Raw genomic sequence first — 19,088 nt, forward strand, 5'->3', positions numbered from 1 at the left:
CAAGTTTCTAGCTCACTAGAGAATCACACTTTCCTCACTGTTGGCTGTAAGAATTGGTCACATTTAGCAACATATTTGTAGCATGTACCTCAGGGCCTGGAACAGACTAGTGTATACTGGGTGGGCAGGAGCAGGCCTTCCTTCCCAGCCCAGAGCAAGCAGGGACTCTCCCTGAAACACGAGCTCATCGAGCCACTCTCAGCACAGAGCGCCTCCAGGACCACTGCCTCGGCAGAGCCAGTCTCTGGCTGACCTTCAAGATCATCAAAAACCATCCAGCCAGATCTCATGCCTCTGTCTCCAACTCCTCTAGCTCCAGCCAGGGTCTACTCACTCAGCAAACATTTACTGGCTACTCACCACATGCAAACAGGGTGCTGGATGCTGGGAATGTTGAAGTGAAGGGCTGCCTACCCTCAAAGAAATCACAAATGCCTTTCTGGAAGGGAGTGTGTGTCTGGGGGAAGGGACGTGGGGTGGGGGTGAGGGTGGATAAGACCATCATTGTATTAGAGCGTAGGAAGTGATGCAGGAGTGGTGAGCACCGTGGGGGCTGTGGGAACACCACTGAGGGAAGGGCACACACTGCCTCTGTTCTTTCCTCCTACACTCAGTTAGCCAAGTCCTACTCCGTAAGTCAAGGTCTTATTCATTCTGGCCCACACCTCTCCCATCTCTGAATTCCTCAAGTTCTTATCAACACTACTCATTTTCAGTCATCCTCTAGCTGATGTCATTTCTTGTATTGCTGTGAGTTAAAAAATTTTTTATTACTTTTTGTATACGTTGGCTGTTTTTCTTCACTGGTTTATATGATCAGGGGATACAGACTAGACTCTAGACAGCTCTAAATCTTTTATGGGTCCTACAGAATTATTCATGGTATAGGTGATATATTTGGAACCACTGACAATCACAAAATAATGTATTTATTTAACTCTGACAAACATACTCCCCAATCACGCCAGGTCCTGACTCTGGCATGGTTTACCCTTTGTGTCCAATCCAAGACTAGAGACAAGATTCTTGACTATCTCTGAAAGCCTTTCTAAAATTTTTAACCATCTGTAGTTTTAAACCTTTAAAAAAAATTAAATGTAAGTTCTTCAAATAACACCTTAGGTGGACACCCAATATAGTAAACATAAAAGCAGAGCTGTTCTGGTTGGAGCTGTGGTGACAGCTTAGTGCTGCCTACCTCATGAGGGGAACATCCACCTTCTCACTAGTGGCCCCTGACACACATCCCAGGTGACACACATCCTCTGCATGCAGATAGCACCACTGCAGCATGTTGGAGAGGTCCTCTTGCCCACAAACATGTGGAAACTAGAAAAGGGATATACGTACAAATGTGAAAATACAAATCAACAGGTTTGGGGGAAGCAGTTGGACCCTCTCAATAACAGGGGCTACAACAAATGGTTAGCCATATGGAATATAAAATAAAGCTAAATGCCCTACCTCACACCATTTACAAAAATAAATTCTTCATTTACTCAAGGCAGATATGTGAGAATCAAAACTTTGAAAGCCTTAGAAGAAAATTACAGAATATCCTTATGATTTCAGGATAGAAAAAGTTGTCTTGTATGTGTGTTTAAATAAGTACAAACAATAATGGAAAAGCTAGACAGATTTGATATATTAAAATTTAAAATTTCATATCAAAGGATCCAATAAAAAGTGAAAAGATAAGCCAACTCTGGAAGAAAGTTTTTGCAGTCTATACTATCAACAAAGGATAAGTAGCCAGAATATATAAGAAACATGTACACATCAATAATAATAATTTTAAAAGGACAACCTAAAAGAGCAATTGCAGATTATAGCTCATATCTCCCAGAGCTTAAAGGACAGAACACAGTGAAATGGAGTCTTGTCCTACTTATACATGTTTATATTTTATTATTGTTTATAACATTTATTACCATATATTATCTCGGTCTATTTATACAACAACCCTGGGATGTAGGCAGAGGATATCACTTCCTAGTGAGAAGCAAAACCTAGATTTTCAACCTTCTAATCCACAATCTTTCCGTTAAAAAAAAAAAATTTAACTCTACTTTAAAAAAAATCCTTGTTCACACAAAAATCTGTACATGAATTGTTCATACCAGCTTTATTCATAATACCAAAAACTGGAAACAACCCAGCTGTCCTTCAATGGGTAAACGGTTAACAAACTGTGGTGCATCCATACCATGGAATACTATTCAGCAATAAAAAGGAACAAACTAGTAATACATGCAACCTAGATAAATCTCCAGAGAATTATGCTGAGTGAGAAAAAAAAAAAAAAAAAGACCAATCTTAAAAGGCTGTACATACTGTATGATTCCATGTAGATAATATTCTTGAAATGACAAGATTATAGACGTGGAATGGTTCCAGGAGTTATGTACTAAAGATAAGGTGGGGTAAGTGGGTGAAGGGGGAGCAGGGACTATACGAGGGCAACAGGAAGGATCCCTGGAGTAACAGAACTGTTCAGTATTTTGACTGTATCCATGTCGATCTTAGTTGTGATACTGTGCTATAGTTTTGCAAGATGTTAACCACTGAGGGAAACTAAGTAAAGGGTATGTGCAATCTCTCTGTACTATTTCTTTCCACTGCATGTGAATGTATAATTATCTCAAAATATTTTTTTAAAGGCCTAAAATCACCCTGCCCTGTTGTAGTACCATTCTGATATTAAATGAGATAAAGCACAGAAATCAAAGCACTTCACAGGTTGCCAAGTGCTCTATAAATACTAGGGGACAATCACCGTCTTCCTCCACAATCGGCCTCACTAACAGTCACATTCTTCTCTCATCTATTGGACCTTCCACACCCCTCTACTGTGGTCCTACCACTGCACTTGTGTAATCTGTCCATCCCTCTGAATAGGCTGTTATTTAGCTCTACTTGCCCACAACCCAGCACAACAGCAAGCTCACAGAAGTGCTAAATAAATGGGTGCAGGGTTGAAAAATTAGCTCATGATTTTCTTTTTCAATACAAAGTGTCCCAACACCAGTGGAAGTAAGGAGGGGAGTCAACTGGGAAGAACACTCTCCATCAGCCATGAGTCACACCTTGAAAGCTTCATCAATTACCTCCTCCGTCCCTGAGCCACCGAGAACCCAAGGGAAGCACAGGCCCGAACAGAGGATGTGGCAGCAGCAGCAGCAAAAACCGAGTTCAATTCATCAGGCCTCCTTTTCTATCCTATTTTGAGCTCTGCAAGTGAAGGGATTGACCATATACAGTTTGGGTCACCGGAACAAGATGTGAAGGTAGGCTATGGTATGCTCTTCCAAAAAGTATTTGAAGGGTAGCTGACAGCCCTTTCCCTGAAATTAGACTGAAGAATTACAGGTGGGGAGCGGGGAGGCGCAGAAGAATGTACTAAGTGATCTGTTAGGATCTCTCAAAGACTTCACACTCTCCGCCTGGGCAAACATTTGGCTCCTGGGGTGGGGAGGGTGTTCCCACGCCCTGAAAACAATGCTAGCTCTTCACTCCTCCCCCAAATAGTTTTCCAGCATTAAAAAAAAAAAAAAAGCACAAGCGGGTGCTTTTCTGAGCCTAATGTTATCGGATAATTTTTCAAATTCTTACTCAATTACATATAACTCTCTTATCTGCAGTCTCCACAGGCCAAATAGCCCTGCTTTCACATCATGCCCACTGAGCCTGAGGAACACAAGGATCCCTCCCAAGTAATTCCAACTCTCATAAACATGAGATCGTTTTACATTAAGTTCTGTAAGAATGTGTGTGTGTGCGTGTGTGTGTGTGTGTGTGAGCACGCACACACACACACACACACACACACAGACGAATCCACAAGTGCCTTTTCTTCTAGGAGGAGTAAGGAGATTTGAGGCAACAGGTTGAAAACTTGGGAGGTTTCTGTTTTTGCCTTAGATACTGATTAACTCTTTTTGATGCTGAATCCAGAAGAGCTGGCATTTCTGGACTGGCAATCCTGCTCCCTGGCCAAAAGAGCAAAAGAAAGCTCACACACACATTGACTCTTAGAAGGAAATAACTGGCACAAATCAGTTTCAATCTTTTGCAGTGGGAGTGCTACCATAGTTTTAAGGAGTATTAGGTGTTTTAAAATTGCGTTTTTACTGGCTTTAAAAATCTCTAGATCAAGAACATCATTAATCAAAGCAACAGATATCATCTACCCAAAAATGCTCCGATGTTTCGTTTCAAGTTGCTGACAGCAAAGAGTTGAGATAACTTACATCACCACAAATCACTGAATAAATGAGAGATCAAGAGATAAAGCACAAGTGACTCCAAGGAAGTCTAAAACACAAAGCCTACTAATGTCACTTAAAGATGAAACCATAAACCAGGAATAGCAGAGATGAGTAGGAAGAACCTTCGATATCTCTTCTATCCTTCCCTCAGGACAAGAATCCACATATAAAAAGGTGGAAGGGATTGTCCAGCATTACGTAGCTAGTCTTCCATTACCCTACAGCCCTCCCTCTCTCCCTATGAATGATATTTTTTAAATGCTGTAATAAAAATATGAGCTGTCATTATTATTAATAGTACTCATTTTAAAACAACAGACTGTTACTTAGCCTATTCGTTAGGGGGGGAAAAAACCCATAAACGTGAAAACATTTCAACTCTGGATTACAGCATCCCGCACCACAATCCACAAAGAAACCCCCGAGCTGACAAAAGCCTAACTAGATGAAGAGGAACAGGAGAGGCAAGAGGCCATTCTACCTCCTAGGAGAGCCTGAAGCCACTTCCCCCACAGCCCAGCTGTCTAGATGAACCCTACGCGGTTCCACATCCACACCACCGCCCCCACCAGGTTTGTCCCAGCCCAGATGTCAGACATTAAAAGCCTCCCACTTCCTTATTTCCTTAATTTTAATTAAAGACAATCACTCAACTTCCTTCTTCTTTTGAATTCAAGTACAGCACACAACATAAATGTCTATAACATCAAGAGTTACACAAGTTTCATCCCTGGCCCACCAAGATGGAGGGGGGAAACCATACACACCAGTAACAGAATTTTCTCACTCTGTAGGTCTCTGAGGTTACTGGAAGTCTAAGCTTGAATATATGTGTGTGTGTGTGTGTGTGTGTGTGTGTGTATAAAACACTGATTGTCCCTAGTAATCGAGTCACAAATCCACCTCTAGGCCCATCAAGTAACTATCCCTTCCCTCGAATTTTCTAACTGTGAGGCACCTCTTCCTATCAGATGGTGACACAGAACCAAGTATCAGTTCAGCTGCTCTCAGGCCAGCTGCCAATCGCCATTACCTGGGGTCACCCTCCGGAAGTGTGCAGCAGACACGGCAAGCCCTGAGACTGGGCAGTGTCCTTCAGAGAATATAAAAGGTTTTATACTTACAAGTGTGCCTGCTTAATAGGGGAAAAACTGTCATCTTCAATATCTTCAATAAGCAAGAATCATGAACCATGAAAGCTGGGAGGACCTTGGAAATTTTCTGACATAACCCCTAATTTCCTAGATGAGAAAACCAAGCCACAGACCGCTCAAGTAGGTGTGTACCAGGAAGACATTTAGACGTCTACATTAACTGCTTTAGGCATCCAGATAATAGCAAATGAAAACAATCAACTAAATGCGTATAGTATTTTATAGTTTCAAAGGCCTTTCAAATTAATTCTTTCATTTGAGTCTCAATAGTGTTAAGTGGGCCTGGGTTCGCACTCCATCTTCATCACTTACCAGCTGTGTGTTTTGTGGTAAGTTATTTAACCTCCCTGTGCCTCACTTGTAAAATGAGGCTAAAAATAGTAGCTACCTTGGAAGGCTATAGGGAGATTCATGAGTTAACATAGATAAACTGCTTAACACAGAGCTTAGACAAAGGAGCACCCAATAAATACCAGCCATCATCAATCATCCTTATCAGCCAGGATTAAGAATTGTTGTCTCCATTTCACAGATGAGGTGAATTACCTCCCAAATCACAGTTGTAAATGGCAAAGCCAAACTAGAACCCAAGCTTTCTGCCTCAAATCCAACGCTCTCTCCCTTGGAACCAGTCTGTGTAGAACCCTGCAGTTCAATTTGCTATGACCCAAAAGAAATATTGCTCCAAAATAGGTACCTCAGTCAAGAACCCTCCCTAACAGCTTACTCATCTAATACGATCTGGCCCAGTATCCCACCAGTAATACATACATACATATGTATATACATATACATACACACAAAAAAGACTAGTGGGAAAAGGGAACAGATCTCTAAGGGGTTTAAATGTTTGAAGAAATTGTTGGCAACGATTCAGAAACAGGATGTATTTCTTAAAGCTCCTGGCACGTCGCGCCTTGGGCAGCTCATGCTCTTGGGACCCTTTGTTTTCTGTGCTTTGTCTTCCAGCAGAGCCCTGGCCACCCAGCCATCCATGGCTGGGGAGGCCACCTCCTCCAGGGAGAGGCACTCAGATCCTGCCCACCATGCTGTGTGTAACTCAAAATGAAGAATCTGGGTTCAGACAGCAAAGACAAGGTGCCAACTTTCACAATGCCACTCAGGTCCCCTGCCCACCGATTAGTGCACATATAAAAGAAAAGGTAAACAAAACAACAACAACAACAAAAGACTCTGCCTTCTCCCTAACGGGTGGCACCCTAAAATACCCCCAGAGGTGTACTCCCCAGCTATTTCTCCTTCCTCACAAATACATGCTTCAGAACCATTCATTCACAATGTATAAAGTCAAGGCTACCAAATGACTTGAAAAACCAGGAGGAAGGGTTTTCCCATCTGTCCCTCTGGACCTTTCCACCCGTTTACCATAGAGCAGCAGCTGCTTCTAACCAGGCAACAGCTCTCTCCAAACCCAGGCTTCCAATAAGTGTCACAACAGTTCCTTTTCCAGGTCAACTCTGTTTTAACTCCTGGACAAAACAGACCTAAACTTTCTCAACTTTTAGACTTCGAATGTCAGTTTAAAATGATAAACAAATCATGGACAAATATAGAATGTGTTTTTCAATTACAGGAAAGCTTTTGTTTTAAACTCTGGAATTTCAGAGTTAATATTTTTCTTGCTTTCCAAGGACAGAGGCATGATGGAAGAAGTCTGATCAACCCAATTACAGCTTTAAGGCGAGGATTCTAAAGAGGGCAGTGGTGTAGTAACTGAAGAAAGACAGCCCCCACTGGGAGCCTCCACATGCTAGACAGTTTGTACTTGTCCTTGTGTAGTGACAATATTCACCATGTTTGATCTGCTCTGAATTTCAAATAACATTAGCATAAGGAGAAAGCCTTTCACTGGAGTAGGGGGAGAAATGCAGAGCATGGCATCATGGCACTGTCACATTCAACCTCAATTCAGAAAACATTTACACTCAATTTCTAAGCACATTAGTACTTACTATGTGCCAGAAGCTGGATACATGGAAATGAGAGTTCTGTCCCCAAGGAGCTCAGTGAGTTGTAAACAAAGAGATGTAAATATGTAATATGGTGAGTGCAATAAGATAAGCAAGCACAAGGATACTGCTGAGGTGCTGAGGGTATGTGGATTCACCTTGTGCAGAAAGCAAGGGGAGATGCTGAGGAAGCCTCCTTGGAATCCTGCAGAGGGTCACTGTGTGGAAAGCAGGGATAAACAGGGAAGACTTCATGGAGGTGGGTGATAGCATCTAAGCTGGATTTTAGAGGATGGATGAATAAGTGTTTTCCAGGTTCAAGAAAAGGGCCCATTCCAAAGAAAGGACACGGCACGAGAAAGCATGAAGCATGAAACAACATAATACAGTAAAGAAACCAGAGGCAGTTCAACTTTGTGATGTTATAAAATGTGAGCCCACTAAGTAGGAACTGATGGGTTAAACAGTCTTTTATGCTATGATCTTAACAGAATATTAGTAAGTTTGTTTCTTTAAAAAAATTACTTTTGTGCTTTTGTGCAAGATATATTGTCAAGATCAAATTAAGAAACTATTTCTAAAAATATTGTTTGTAGTAGTGGAGGTCATTCATTTATACATTCATCCTTATAGCCAATATATAGGGTGTCCCAAAAACATGTATACATACTTTAACAGCAGATAGCTCAATTGATGTTTCTTTCTTTTCAGCCAGACTAAGCTCTGAACAAAGGAAATTCATCCTAAAATGCTACTGGAAGTTTGAAAACATGATTGAAATACAAACACCACCTTTATAATTATCCAAATGTATGCAAACTATATCTCAAAAAAATGTATACACACTTTAACAGATGATAACTAACTTAATTTTCACTACTTTTCATGTTTAACTGATAGGAAATAACGGGTGAAGCCAGACTAAGCTTTGAACAAAGAAAATTTATCCACTAGACTTTTTTATGGGGATACATAAAAGATAAAATTTATAGTCCAAAACCAGCAATACTTGAAGAACTGAGGGCACACAAATACCAAACAAAATGATTGTTGATGTTTGCGATTCCATTGCTTCGAGTTATCAGCAGCATCTGGACCAGAACGGTCATCAGTTTAAAAACACACATTGACAAAAAAATTATTCATTTCTGTAGATTCTTATAAATTTTGAAAAGGAACGGTATGTTAATAAATACTGACTTTATAATCATTCAAAGTGTGTATACATTTTTGGGGACACCCTATAGATTTACTAAGAGCGCCATTTGGGCTACAGTACTGTAATAGACATGTTTCCTATCTGAAGAAACTCCCATAATAAGAGCTACTTACTTACTATTTAATATTTGCCATACACTGAGCAAGCATTTTACACATGTTTGCAATAAACCAGCAAAGTAGGTCTCGTTTATGTCACAGAAGAGGAAGTTTGGAAGAAAAGTTGAGTGACTTGAGCCAAGCCATAGAGAAAGGTGATGTTGACAAGATTCTAAGAGGGCTGGTTCCAAAGCCTATGTTCTTTGCATTGCATTACACAACCTCAAAACACTCCTACCAGAAGTCCAGTAGAAAAGAGAAGACTGAAAGACAAACATTTAAAATATAAGGCAGTACAAGATCAATGTCATAGTGCTGTGCAAGTGAAATAGATAGAAGGGTCATTTCTGGTCAGTGACCAAAGGCATTCAAGAAAAATTGGTTTTACTGGAAGAGTGAGATTTCAGTAGGTGGAGACGTGGGGCTGGGCAGGCAGAAAGGGGTATTCCAGGAACAGTGCTTAGAGCTCTGGTGTCAGCTGGTGTTCTAATTCTGGTTCCATCATTCACCAGCTGCAGCCCTAGGCAACTCACTGAATCTCCTACACCTCACTTTCTTCATCAGTAAAATGGGATAATAGCAATAGTTCCTCTTGGAGTTGGTATAAGGATTAGGAAGTAATCTATGTAGAGTATTCAGTATAATGCCTAGTACATAGTAAGCCCCAAACAAACAGCAAAATGTTAGCTAACAGTATATGCATTGAAAGAATGGCAAATAGTTCAGATAGGCCTCCAAATCCTCTTAAGATAAAACGAGAAATATGGTTAAAATGATAAAACTGAGGCCAAGATTGAGAACTAAGTTAATAGTCACCTGGGAAATTGGTCTCTATCCAGCAGGCAATACGGAATCAATCATTAGAGGAAAGAAGACATATTCATAACACTCTGATATCTCCCGTAGGAGTCTCCAGCCCCTCCCCTTGGCACCTGGCTCACTTATGACCCCTTCAGAAGAGGCATGAGGCCCTAGGGACTGGTTCGAGCCAGGTCTACAGGAAAACAGATACTGTCACTCATCAACTCCTAGCATGTACAAGATTTTCTTCTTTTCTTTCTCCCCCTATACTATGCCCTCCCTCCTAAACACACAGAAATGGCTACAACAGAATTATGAACCCAGCTTCCCTGGGAGACTGTCTTTATTCACAAGGGTTAAATAAATTTTCCAGGAACCAACGTGGGTAGCTTGGATCACTATTTATTACTTTTTAAACTTGGTAATACCTGGCTTTTACATATTTTTAAGCTAATATCTTTTCTATAATGTGGTTGTTATGTTATATATGAACACATTATAACAAAAAATTTTGGTAGTGATGGTTATGTTCACTTATCTTGAATGTGATGGTTTCATGGGTGTATAACATATGTCAAAACTTATCAAATGTACTTCTTAAACATATGCTGCTGCCCAGGCCAGTGTGCTCAGTGGTTAAAGCATCAGCCGGCACACAGAAGGGTCGGGTTTAATTCCAGGTCAAGGGCATGTACCTGGGTTGCAGATTCCCCGCCCCATTGGTGTGCCTGTGGGAGCCAACCAATCGATGTGTCTCTCTCATGTCGATGTTTCTCTTTCTCTCTCTCTCTCTTTTCTCTCTTTCTCTCTCCCTTCCCTCCCTTCCTTCCACTCTAAAAAAGAAAAAACAATGGAAAAAATACCCTCAGGTGAGGATTAACAAAACAACAAAAAAGTGCTGTTTTGCTGTTTATTATATGTCATTTAAACCTCAATAAGGCTTTTAAAATACAATAAAAGTTTAGTAATTCATGTAATTGTTAAAAAATATAAATCGTTATTAATATGTAATGCTCGTATTATAAACATAAATACATATTCATAAAATAAAAATATGAATGCATATATTAAATCTTAGCTCTAAAAAATTTATAACAGGTGATTAAATAAAAATGGATATACAGGCTGGTAAAACTTTGATGTAGAGGACATTTTTTAAAAATAGAGACACACCCACTTTCATAGCAGCATTATTTGCAATTGCAAAAGGTGGAAGCATCCCACGTATCTACCCAAAAGTGAATGAATGCACAAAATGTAGTCTATAAATTCTGACAAATGCTACATGGATGAACCTTGAAGACATTATAGTAAGTAAAATGAGCCAGTCACAAAAGGACAAATACTATATGATTCCACTTATATGATGTACATAAAGTAGTCAAATAGAGACTAGGGCGGTGCGGGGGGGAGATATCATTTAATGAGTACAGAGTTTCAACTCTGCAAGATGAAGGGTTTTCTGGATAGATGGTAGTGATGGTTTAACAGTATGAATGTACTAATTGCCACTGAATTGTACACTTACGAATAGTTAGGATGGTAAATTTTAGGTGATGTGTATTTTACAATTAAAGAGAGGGAGAGATGAGAGTTCCTACACATTATTGTAAAAATCAGTAAAGGTGTTATTTTTGTCATTTTAAAAAACCTTTTTAAGTATTCTCATTATTTATATTTAAAACAAACAACTTCTGAGGTAACTTTCCCAGACTCCCCAAAAGGCCAATTCAATAGCTGACACCAGGTTAAAACTGTTCACTTGAATTTCATTAGGAGTAGAAATCTACATAGGGACTTTTTCCCTGCCACATGACATATTTCCCTAATGAAGTCCCAGAGGTCTAGAATGTAGGGTAAGCATTTTCCCATGAAGAAAACCTGTCTTCTGTAAAGAGAACCTACAGGTGTGCCACAGACAGCCCACGTGAATCTGGAGCCAACAGTGGGAGTTTATGAGTCAGGGGCTGGGCACCTACTGATTTTTAAAGGGTGTGGACCTATCAGGGCCAGGTCAGACTCTGCAGACTTCATACAGAGAAATGATCAGGGCTTGTCTAGGCTTTCCACCTGTGTGGTGTGTGTCAATGTGGCCATAACTACCTACCTGACAGACTTCTCCAAACGAAATTTCAGGTCTCATTTCCCAAGAGAATACCTGAAATCAGAAACGCTGAGGACTCCCCAGAACACTGCTTCTAATCATTGCTACTTTGCACAGCACACAGCATCCCCAGCTCCCTGCCCACCTTCCTTCTCCAGGATCCTTAAACTCTGAGATACAGAATACTTGAATTTTTCCAAGAGCTTCATTTTCTTCCAGGAGTTCACCTGACCGCAGAGTCCTACTTTCCCTGAGCAAGGGAAGAGGAGCCTTCAGTCATCTCACAGGAAGATGAGAGCATCTGCTTGGGGATTCCAATGAGATACTTTACTGTAGCTATTCACAAACTGATTATATTTAAAGCTCCCTTGGGGAGTGGGGGCTGGGAAGAAGCTTCGGAGAAGACCTTCATTGACGTGAATGAAGAACCACTCAGACCTCCCAAGGGAACAAGTTGTTTAAATACCAGCAATCCACATTCCCAAATGCACGTGCACACACAATATGTCTAGTTTTAAATTTCATCCCTTGCTCTGAAAGGGTCCTGAAAGGGTTAAATTGTTCCAGGCAAAGACCTGAGGCTTTTCTATCAAAATGCTCCAGATGGAAATTACAAAATTTCACTTCTCAGCTCTGTGGTGCACACCCACTGTTCTAAGACATTAAAAAAAAAAAAAAAAAAAAAGACAAGACCCCTAATGTTCTGCAGAGAATTTGACTGCTCAGCACACAGTGCCACTCTGTTTTAGATGATTTCTCCTGGAATATTTGCATGAACTGTCAATCTCAAGCTTTTTCAAGGACTGTAAAAACTCAAGGTATGAGAGGTTTAAGGAAAAGGGGTCTTGAGTAGACAGGACAATAGCTAGGACTGTATGCAGTGATACAAACCCACCCAAATACCACCCGGATTATTGCCTCTGGTAACCATGCACCTTACCACCTTTCACTGCTCCAATCCCAAAAGAAGCTAACAGGCTAGAGGCCAAAAGGCCTTGGGTTATGACCATGAATCTGACCAGAGTTGTCAAGCATTTCCAGGGATGAATGTATATGAAAGAGCTTTGTAAACTGGAAAGAGCCATGTAAAAGCACCAAGAATATTACTGCTCTCAAGTCAGACATTGAGAGGCATGAACTTTCAAAGGAATCTGAACACCCACAAACCAGAAACAATGATGGTTTTTAAGAAGGCGGCTATGAGGCAGGCTGACCAAGAAGGCCAGCCCCTCATAAAAGCACATGGGATATAGGGTTAGGGCTGCAGCCTCAGAAGTCCTTCAGGGCACATGTAAGCAGGTGGTTTAAAGGGAGACAAAAACCACAGATGGACTGGGTCCCACAAAGTTGATTCAAACCATTCTGACTGAAAAGAAGGACGCAGGACAGTGGTCAGATACACAGAGAACAACAGTGGCCAACAATTAGACCATTTGCCTCTTTATTTTACAGGTCTAGAGCAGCAATTTCCAACCGGTGTGCTGTAAGAATTTTTAAAGCATGCAATACTTATTTAGTCAGGGGCACTGACTCTTTTCCCTTAGATCATCAAATAAAAAAAATGACAACAGCCAACACAATAGCCATCCAGTGTACATGAATCAAAATTATACCTTTTTGTTTTGTAAGATTGGCAAAAAAATATAATATATATTTTGGTGTGCCACGGAATTTTAGTAATTAGTTATGTGTGCCATAAGATGAAAAAGTTTGAAAATGGCTGGTCTAGAGGGTTTAAGTGACTGGCCCAAGATACATTTCGCTACTATGGGAGAAATTTACTAGAACTCAAGTTTCGTTCCTTGACTTGTTTCCTATCATTTAACAGCTGGCACTTTGGGAATGAGTAGGCAACACAACCGTATAGGTCAGCAAGAGGGAAGGCTAGCTAACAGGCGGGCAGACTGTGCTATCGAGCACGCACTTACAAGTGCCAGACAGACACTGTGCTGAATGATTTTTATATCCTATCTCATCGAATCCTAACAACTATCTTAGCAAATGCACATTACGTTCCAGATTAGGAAACTGAGGCTCAGACAAGTTATGTAACTGGCCCAAGGCACAAGGCAAACAAGCAACAGAACTGAGATTTAACCTGGATCCCTTGGACTCAATCAAAAACTTGTGCTCTTAACCACCAGCCCAAAATAGCAATTTTCTTTTTTATCCTGACACCTGTAAAAGAAGTAAAACTGGCAGCACTATGAGTCCCAGGTAACACATAAAAAAGTGAAAGTCATAATTCTGATGAGGGCTTCCCGCTAATGCGGGAACAGAGCTAACCTAGAACCCATGTCCTTTGTCTCCAAGGTCTATGCTCTTCCATGGAGACCAAGGGCTCTAGAATGTAAGCTCCAATGGAAGGGGACTTTGTCTCCTTGACTGCTACATCACCACTCCCAGAACACATAGAAGGCTCTCAATAAATAGTTGATGAATAAAGGAATGGAGTCAATCTGCTGTGTGACCTTGGGAGTCGGGGGCTTGTTATCCTCGCTAATGCTGTTTCTTCATGCAACAAATAGAGAATGAAATAATATCCATCTCCAGGGTTGATATGAGAATTAAATGAGACAATTCTCATAAAGCACTTGGAACAGGCTGGAACATAACAAGCACCCAAAATGAAATCTATTATTATCATATTACTACTACTATTCATTGACAAATTTTGGCTTCCTAGGGATTTTTTCCCCCCTACTGTGGTCACATGATGGTTCATAGTAAATATGAATAGGATAAAATAAAGAATTGAGAGTTGGTAACCTGCTTTTAGTCAGATCTACCACTGCCTAGCTGTGTGACCTTGGACAAGCCTCTTAATTTTTCTGCACTCTCCTCAGCTATAAAATGAGGGACTAAATCATTCAAATCAGTTTCATAAGCATTTATTGGGCACCTTCTCTGAATAAGACATCATGCTGGACCACCTACAAAATCTATACATAGTGTCAATGAAAAAATATCAGAGCAAAGCAAAACAGTCCCCTGCTCGTGGCAAGGTGAAGGAGAAATCCCAAATAGCCAACTTCATTACATCATCTCAATGAGCAATGTTTGTAAATACGCAAAGTGTTTAATTTTGAGACACTCGTGAGAAATCCTTCACCATTAAAGAATCAGCAGATACAGTTCTATTAACACCTATCAGTCCTGAACCTTCCAAAAAATGAACACATAAAATCATTTTGCACCTTAGTCAAATGGCGTGCTTCTGGAGAGAAATCTGGGAAAGTCAAAGTTATTCACGCTCCCTATGGCAACAGTTAAGAATAGGATGTGTGTTAAAAAAAAGAAAAAAAAAAGAATGACATATCTGGTTAAAACTGCAGGGGTGGGGGAGGAGGGAGGGAATTCCAGAAGCAGAATGCAGTGCATCTGGACAGGACATGGAGGTAGTGGCCTATTGTTTACAAAAACAGGCCTGGATTATGAACAGTGACAAGAGGCCAAGACCTCAATTATAACTCACAAACACACCTCTCCCAATCCCAGTTCAACTGAAGCTATCAATCAGTCAACTCCCCCATCTTCTGTAATAAACCCAACAATATTTGCAGCCAAGTGGATAGAAGGTCCCTCCAGCATTGACCAAGCTGATGACATTAAAAAGATCCCACAGGCACAATGGGAACTTCAAACTACCTCTAACCTTCTAAGAGATAAGACAGCTGCCCATTTCAAACTCTTAACTCTACCCCCACCCCAGGCAATCATTAGAGGGGAGACATGGCCCTTTCCAAGTCTTCTATGATAGGAAAAAGTCTCCTTGAATTGGTGCAGGGAAAGAAGGAGGGGCCCCTCCCTCTGTATTCTGAAACAAAGGAAAACCCAGAGCTCCAACCAATTGGGTGTAACGTTCAAGGCCACCCACCTCTCCCACTCCCCAGCTAAGGAGGTCTCAATGGGCTAGAGCCACATGGCTCTTCCCATAGGCAGGAAGGGACAGTACCTTGCACAAACACATGCTGAGGCTCCTAAACAGGGGAGAACCTTTTCTATTGAATTGCTGGTTTAAAAAAGGCTACCTGGAAAGGGGCTTTGATTCACATGCCAAGTCAGGCAGTACACTAGATGCAAAGCCAGGTCCTTTGGTTTCTCCAGATCCACAGTCTGCTTTACCCTTTACATTTTTGCAGAGGTAAGTGGGTCGTGAAAAGCACGTATTTCAGAGCAGAGGGCGGCCACGCGGAAGGATTAAACAATTATGTCTTCCCATCCTCCAGAATCAGCACCACCCAGCAGCCCTATGATCCCAACTCCATTCAGGTTTAGGTGAGGGCGGAGACCGGGTGTGAGTGACCTTTTTCTTTCTGTTCTCTGATCTCTGGCTGAATGCAGGGCCACCAGAGACCAGGCAGGCACAAGGTGCATCCAAAGTGGCCACACACTTCGTGTGTCTGATGCCATAGCAAATGTCATGTTTGGATATAGCACATCAGAAAAAACCCACCCCTCTCAGGGCCCTCCAAAAGGTACACAATCTCATGGTTGCCTTTCTCTGTCTGGACTCCTCTCCAACCTCTGGAATAAATTCCCTAACACCTGTCAGATTTCAGTAGTCCTTCAAGAAACCTGACCCAGGCAACCAGAGGCAAATTGCCACCTTTCTCTCTCCAAGAACCTCCGGCCCCTCCCCCCACCCTATCCAGCTTGGGGGAAAGGGCGGACAAAATAATGGCCAGCCCTACAGGGACAAATCCTAAAGCCTACTCTCAAAATCCCTTTCCTGAGCCTGTAGCCCCTGGCACAGCCCATCTCTCAGAAGCCCAGACCCACCTATGGAACCACCTCTGGGGTCAGCCTGCCCCTACCTGCTCCACCCAAAGCAATGACGGTCCTGCACACCAGGGAGGGAATGCCTGCCTCAGTGGCCCAGGCACACGCCTCTCGCGGTGCCTCCAAGCCCTTACCTTTGACCTGAGTGTCGTACTCTGCTATGATCTCCTTATCCTTTTTGAATTTGGCTGGGGACGTCATGTTTTCCTTCTTTCTTCCAAATTCGAATTGTGAATTGATAGATCCACGGAAAAAATCCAACCGCCGAAATCAATAGCTCCAAGACCGCTTCTCCGGGAGGCAGAAGGGGCCCCCCGCGGTGGTCTCCAGCGCTCCGAGGAGCGCGGGCTGCCGGCTGGGCAGGCGGCTACGGCGGGCACATGCAGCCGGTGGGCGCTGGGGCCGGGCGCGGCAGCGGCGGGTTCCTGTGCTAGAGCCCGAGCCGCAGGCTCAGCATTAGCCGGGAGAACTGCAGCGCCCGGAGGCTGGCCTGGGGTCTGACATCAACGACACAGGCGGGGAGTGCAAGTCCTTCCGCACAACATGGTGTGGGGGGTGCGGGGGTGTGGACGCGCCCAGCTGTGTCCCCGGGAGGGAGTGGGTGCGTATCGGGGTGCCGGGAGAGGGCTGGCCGTGCTTCAAGGTTTTTGTTGCACAGGCTCGAAGATGCTGCAAATCAAATCCCAAACGGGAGCCGCAGCAGCACGGACTGGATCGGAAGTCGTTTGCTCCGGTTCACTTGCCTGTAAATGCAGGGATAAGGGGAGGGGGTGATCAGACCCCGCGCAGATTCTAATCGCTGCGGGGGTGGGGTAAAGGACGACACTCCCAGTCCGGCCGGGGCCCATTCATCTCCGATGATCGCCGCCAGGCCGGGAGAGCTCGGCGCGGCGACGTCGGGAGGAAGGAAGCTCCCTCCGGATTTTGTTTTAAGGCTGAAAGGGAACACTTTGGAGCAGCCGCCCGAGCTGGCTTCGGGTGGGGACTGCGGCGGGAACGCGGGGCTCCGGGCGGGGACTGCGGCACCTCCGCGGCCTCCGGAGCCCCGCCAGCGCGGGGCAGCGGCCAGCCGGAGAGAGCCCTCCCTGCCCAGCCTCCGACGCGGCCCCTGACCCCCGGCGGGGCAACTCCCTGGACATCAAAGGGGATCAAAGCCGGGGAGGGACAAGCCACCCGGGCACAACTTTTTCTTCCCCTCCCGCCCCTCCCTCCAGTTGTTTTGTTTTTGGTTACTAGCTTCCCTTGGCAGCAAAATGTTGGGGGGGAGGGTTGGGAGGGGGGGAAGAGATCTGCAGGAAAAAGCCTGCACAGCACGGGACACATCCAGGAAAACAATGTGGTCGGCAGAAGCAGGAAACGGGTTACAGGCGAGGATCGGAGTAGGGAAAACCGGGAGGCGGGGGGCGGAAGGCAGCCGTCGCCCGCCCCTAGCCGGGGATGAGAGCGACTTAAATGCCATCTCCAACATTTTTTGTCACCCAAGCCCGGAGATCCCAGATACCGCGCCTAATCCCAGGCTTGGGGAGAGGGGGTGAGGGTCGCTGTCCCGACTACTTCGCTCCAGGAGGTGCCGGAGGAGATCCCGCCCCTGCCCTGACTCGGGAGGCAGGAGGGAAGCCGGCGGGAGCGCAGAGCCGGGCGCCTGACTCCCCAGCGCGCCGCAGCGGCCACCCTCCCTCCTTGGCCGCCCCTTTCCCTCTCTGTGCCGGGAGGACGGGGCTCCCGCCGCTGTCCCCCACTGCCTGCACCCGGAGAGAGGGCCTCACGGAGCGAGGAAGAGGGAGCAGAGGCGGCGAGGCGGTTCAGGCGGGCAGGAAGCGGGGAGGGGTCCTTCAGCTGCAGAGGAGCGGGGTTGACTGGAGCTGCCGCGCACGCTAGGAGGACGGGGAGAGGGCAGGGGAGGATTGCCTTAAAGGTGAGGGGGAATTAGGAGACTATCGTGGGCCGCGATGTTCCATGGAGCGCAGGGATGTTAGCAACTCCGGGGACCTACTTAAGGGGCTGGGAACCCGAGTGCGAAGAGGAGCCGTTCGGGGCGGGCCGGGGGCTTGGACCCAGGAAGGGCCCCGGAAGCGAAGCGGAACACCCATCCTGGGTCCAGGGCTGTACCCCGGCTCTCTGCCAGGGCTTGGAGACAGAGTGAGAGGGCAGCTGATGGTTACGGGTGTTGCCAACGGCGGTTGTCCCATGTTGAACCAAGGCTGCCCGAGTCCCGAGGACTTGGGGAGGGGGCTGGGTGCGGGCTGCGCGGCGGCGTGTGCTCCAGGGCAGAGCCCCAAGCGGTGCGGTGAAGGGCGGGGAGAGATGCAGTGCTGAGAAGTATGAAGGCTGTACGCAGAGTTTTGGAGAGGATCGCGAGGGAGGGGGTCTGAGGGATTCCGGGCGGCACCGCTAAAGCGATGCAGCAAGCAGCATCCGCGCCCTCTCCTTTCCGCCCCTGCCCGGGTTTGTTCAGTCAGGGCTCCAGTCCTGCGACCGGGAAGAAGAAAGGGGAGAGGGAAGGAGCCTTTACCTGGCTCTGACGCGACGGATCCCAGGCTCCCTGGTCCGCTTTCCACTCAGAGTTCTCCTCCCCTCTCTTCGCCGCCACCCGTTCCTACGCAGATTGGTCCCCTGGTCCCCTCTGGAGCCTCTGCCAACTCCGCAGGACCCCGCCGGGAAGCAGAACCCACCCCTTTACCAATCACCGCCC

At 44.7% G+C, this 19,088-nt stretch overlaps 1 protein-coding gene across 10 annotated transcripts in view; it reads right to left on the reverse strand.

Annotated features, from left to right (window-relative positions):
• The window catches only part of SRGAP2 (SLIT-ROBO Rho GTPase activating protein 2), a 226,992-nt gene extending 207,915 nt beyond the window's left edge, over nucleotides 1-19,077 (reverse strand). For 7 of the 10 annotated variants that reach the window (XR_013997642.1, XM_081120455.1, XM_081120458.1 and 4 more), the window contains exons 1-2: nucleotides 18,909-19,077; nucleotides 16,531-17,139 (exon numbers count right to left, since the gene is read on the reverse strand). Coding sequence is in view for 9 of the 10 variants with exons in the window: in XM_081120455.1 (XP_080976581.1) it covers nucleotides 16,531-16,597 (67 nt within the window). In the remaining variant the exon portion in view is untranslated. The remainder of the gene's footprint in view (nucleotides 1-16,530; nucleotides 17,140-18,908) is intronic. The other 3 variants (XM_081120456.1, XM_081120453.1, XM_081120460.1) reach the window with 1 other exon arrangement.
• Between the last annotated feature and the right edge of the window lie 11 nt (nucleotides 19,078-19,088).

The sequence above is a fragment of the Miniopterus schreibersii genome (genome assembly GCF_964146895.1).
Source record: "Miniopterus schreibersii genome assembly, chromosome: 19".
NCBI classification, from domain to species: domain Eukaryota; kingdom Metazoa; phylum Chordata; class Mammalia; order Chiroptera; family Miniopteridae; genus Miniopterus; species Miniopterus schreibersii.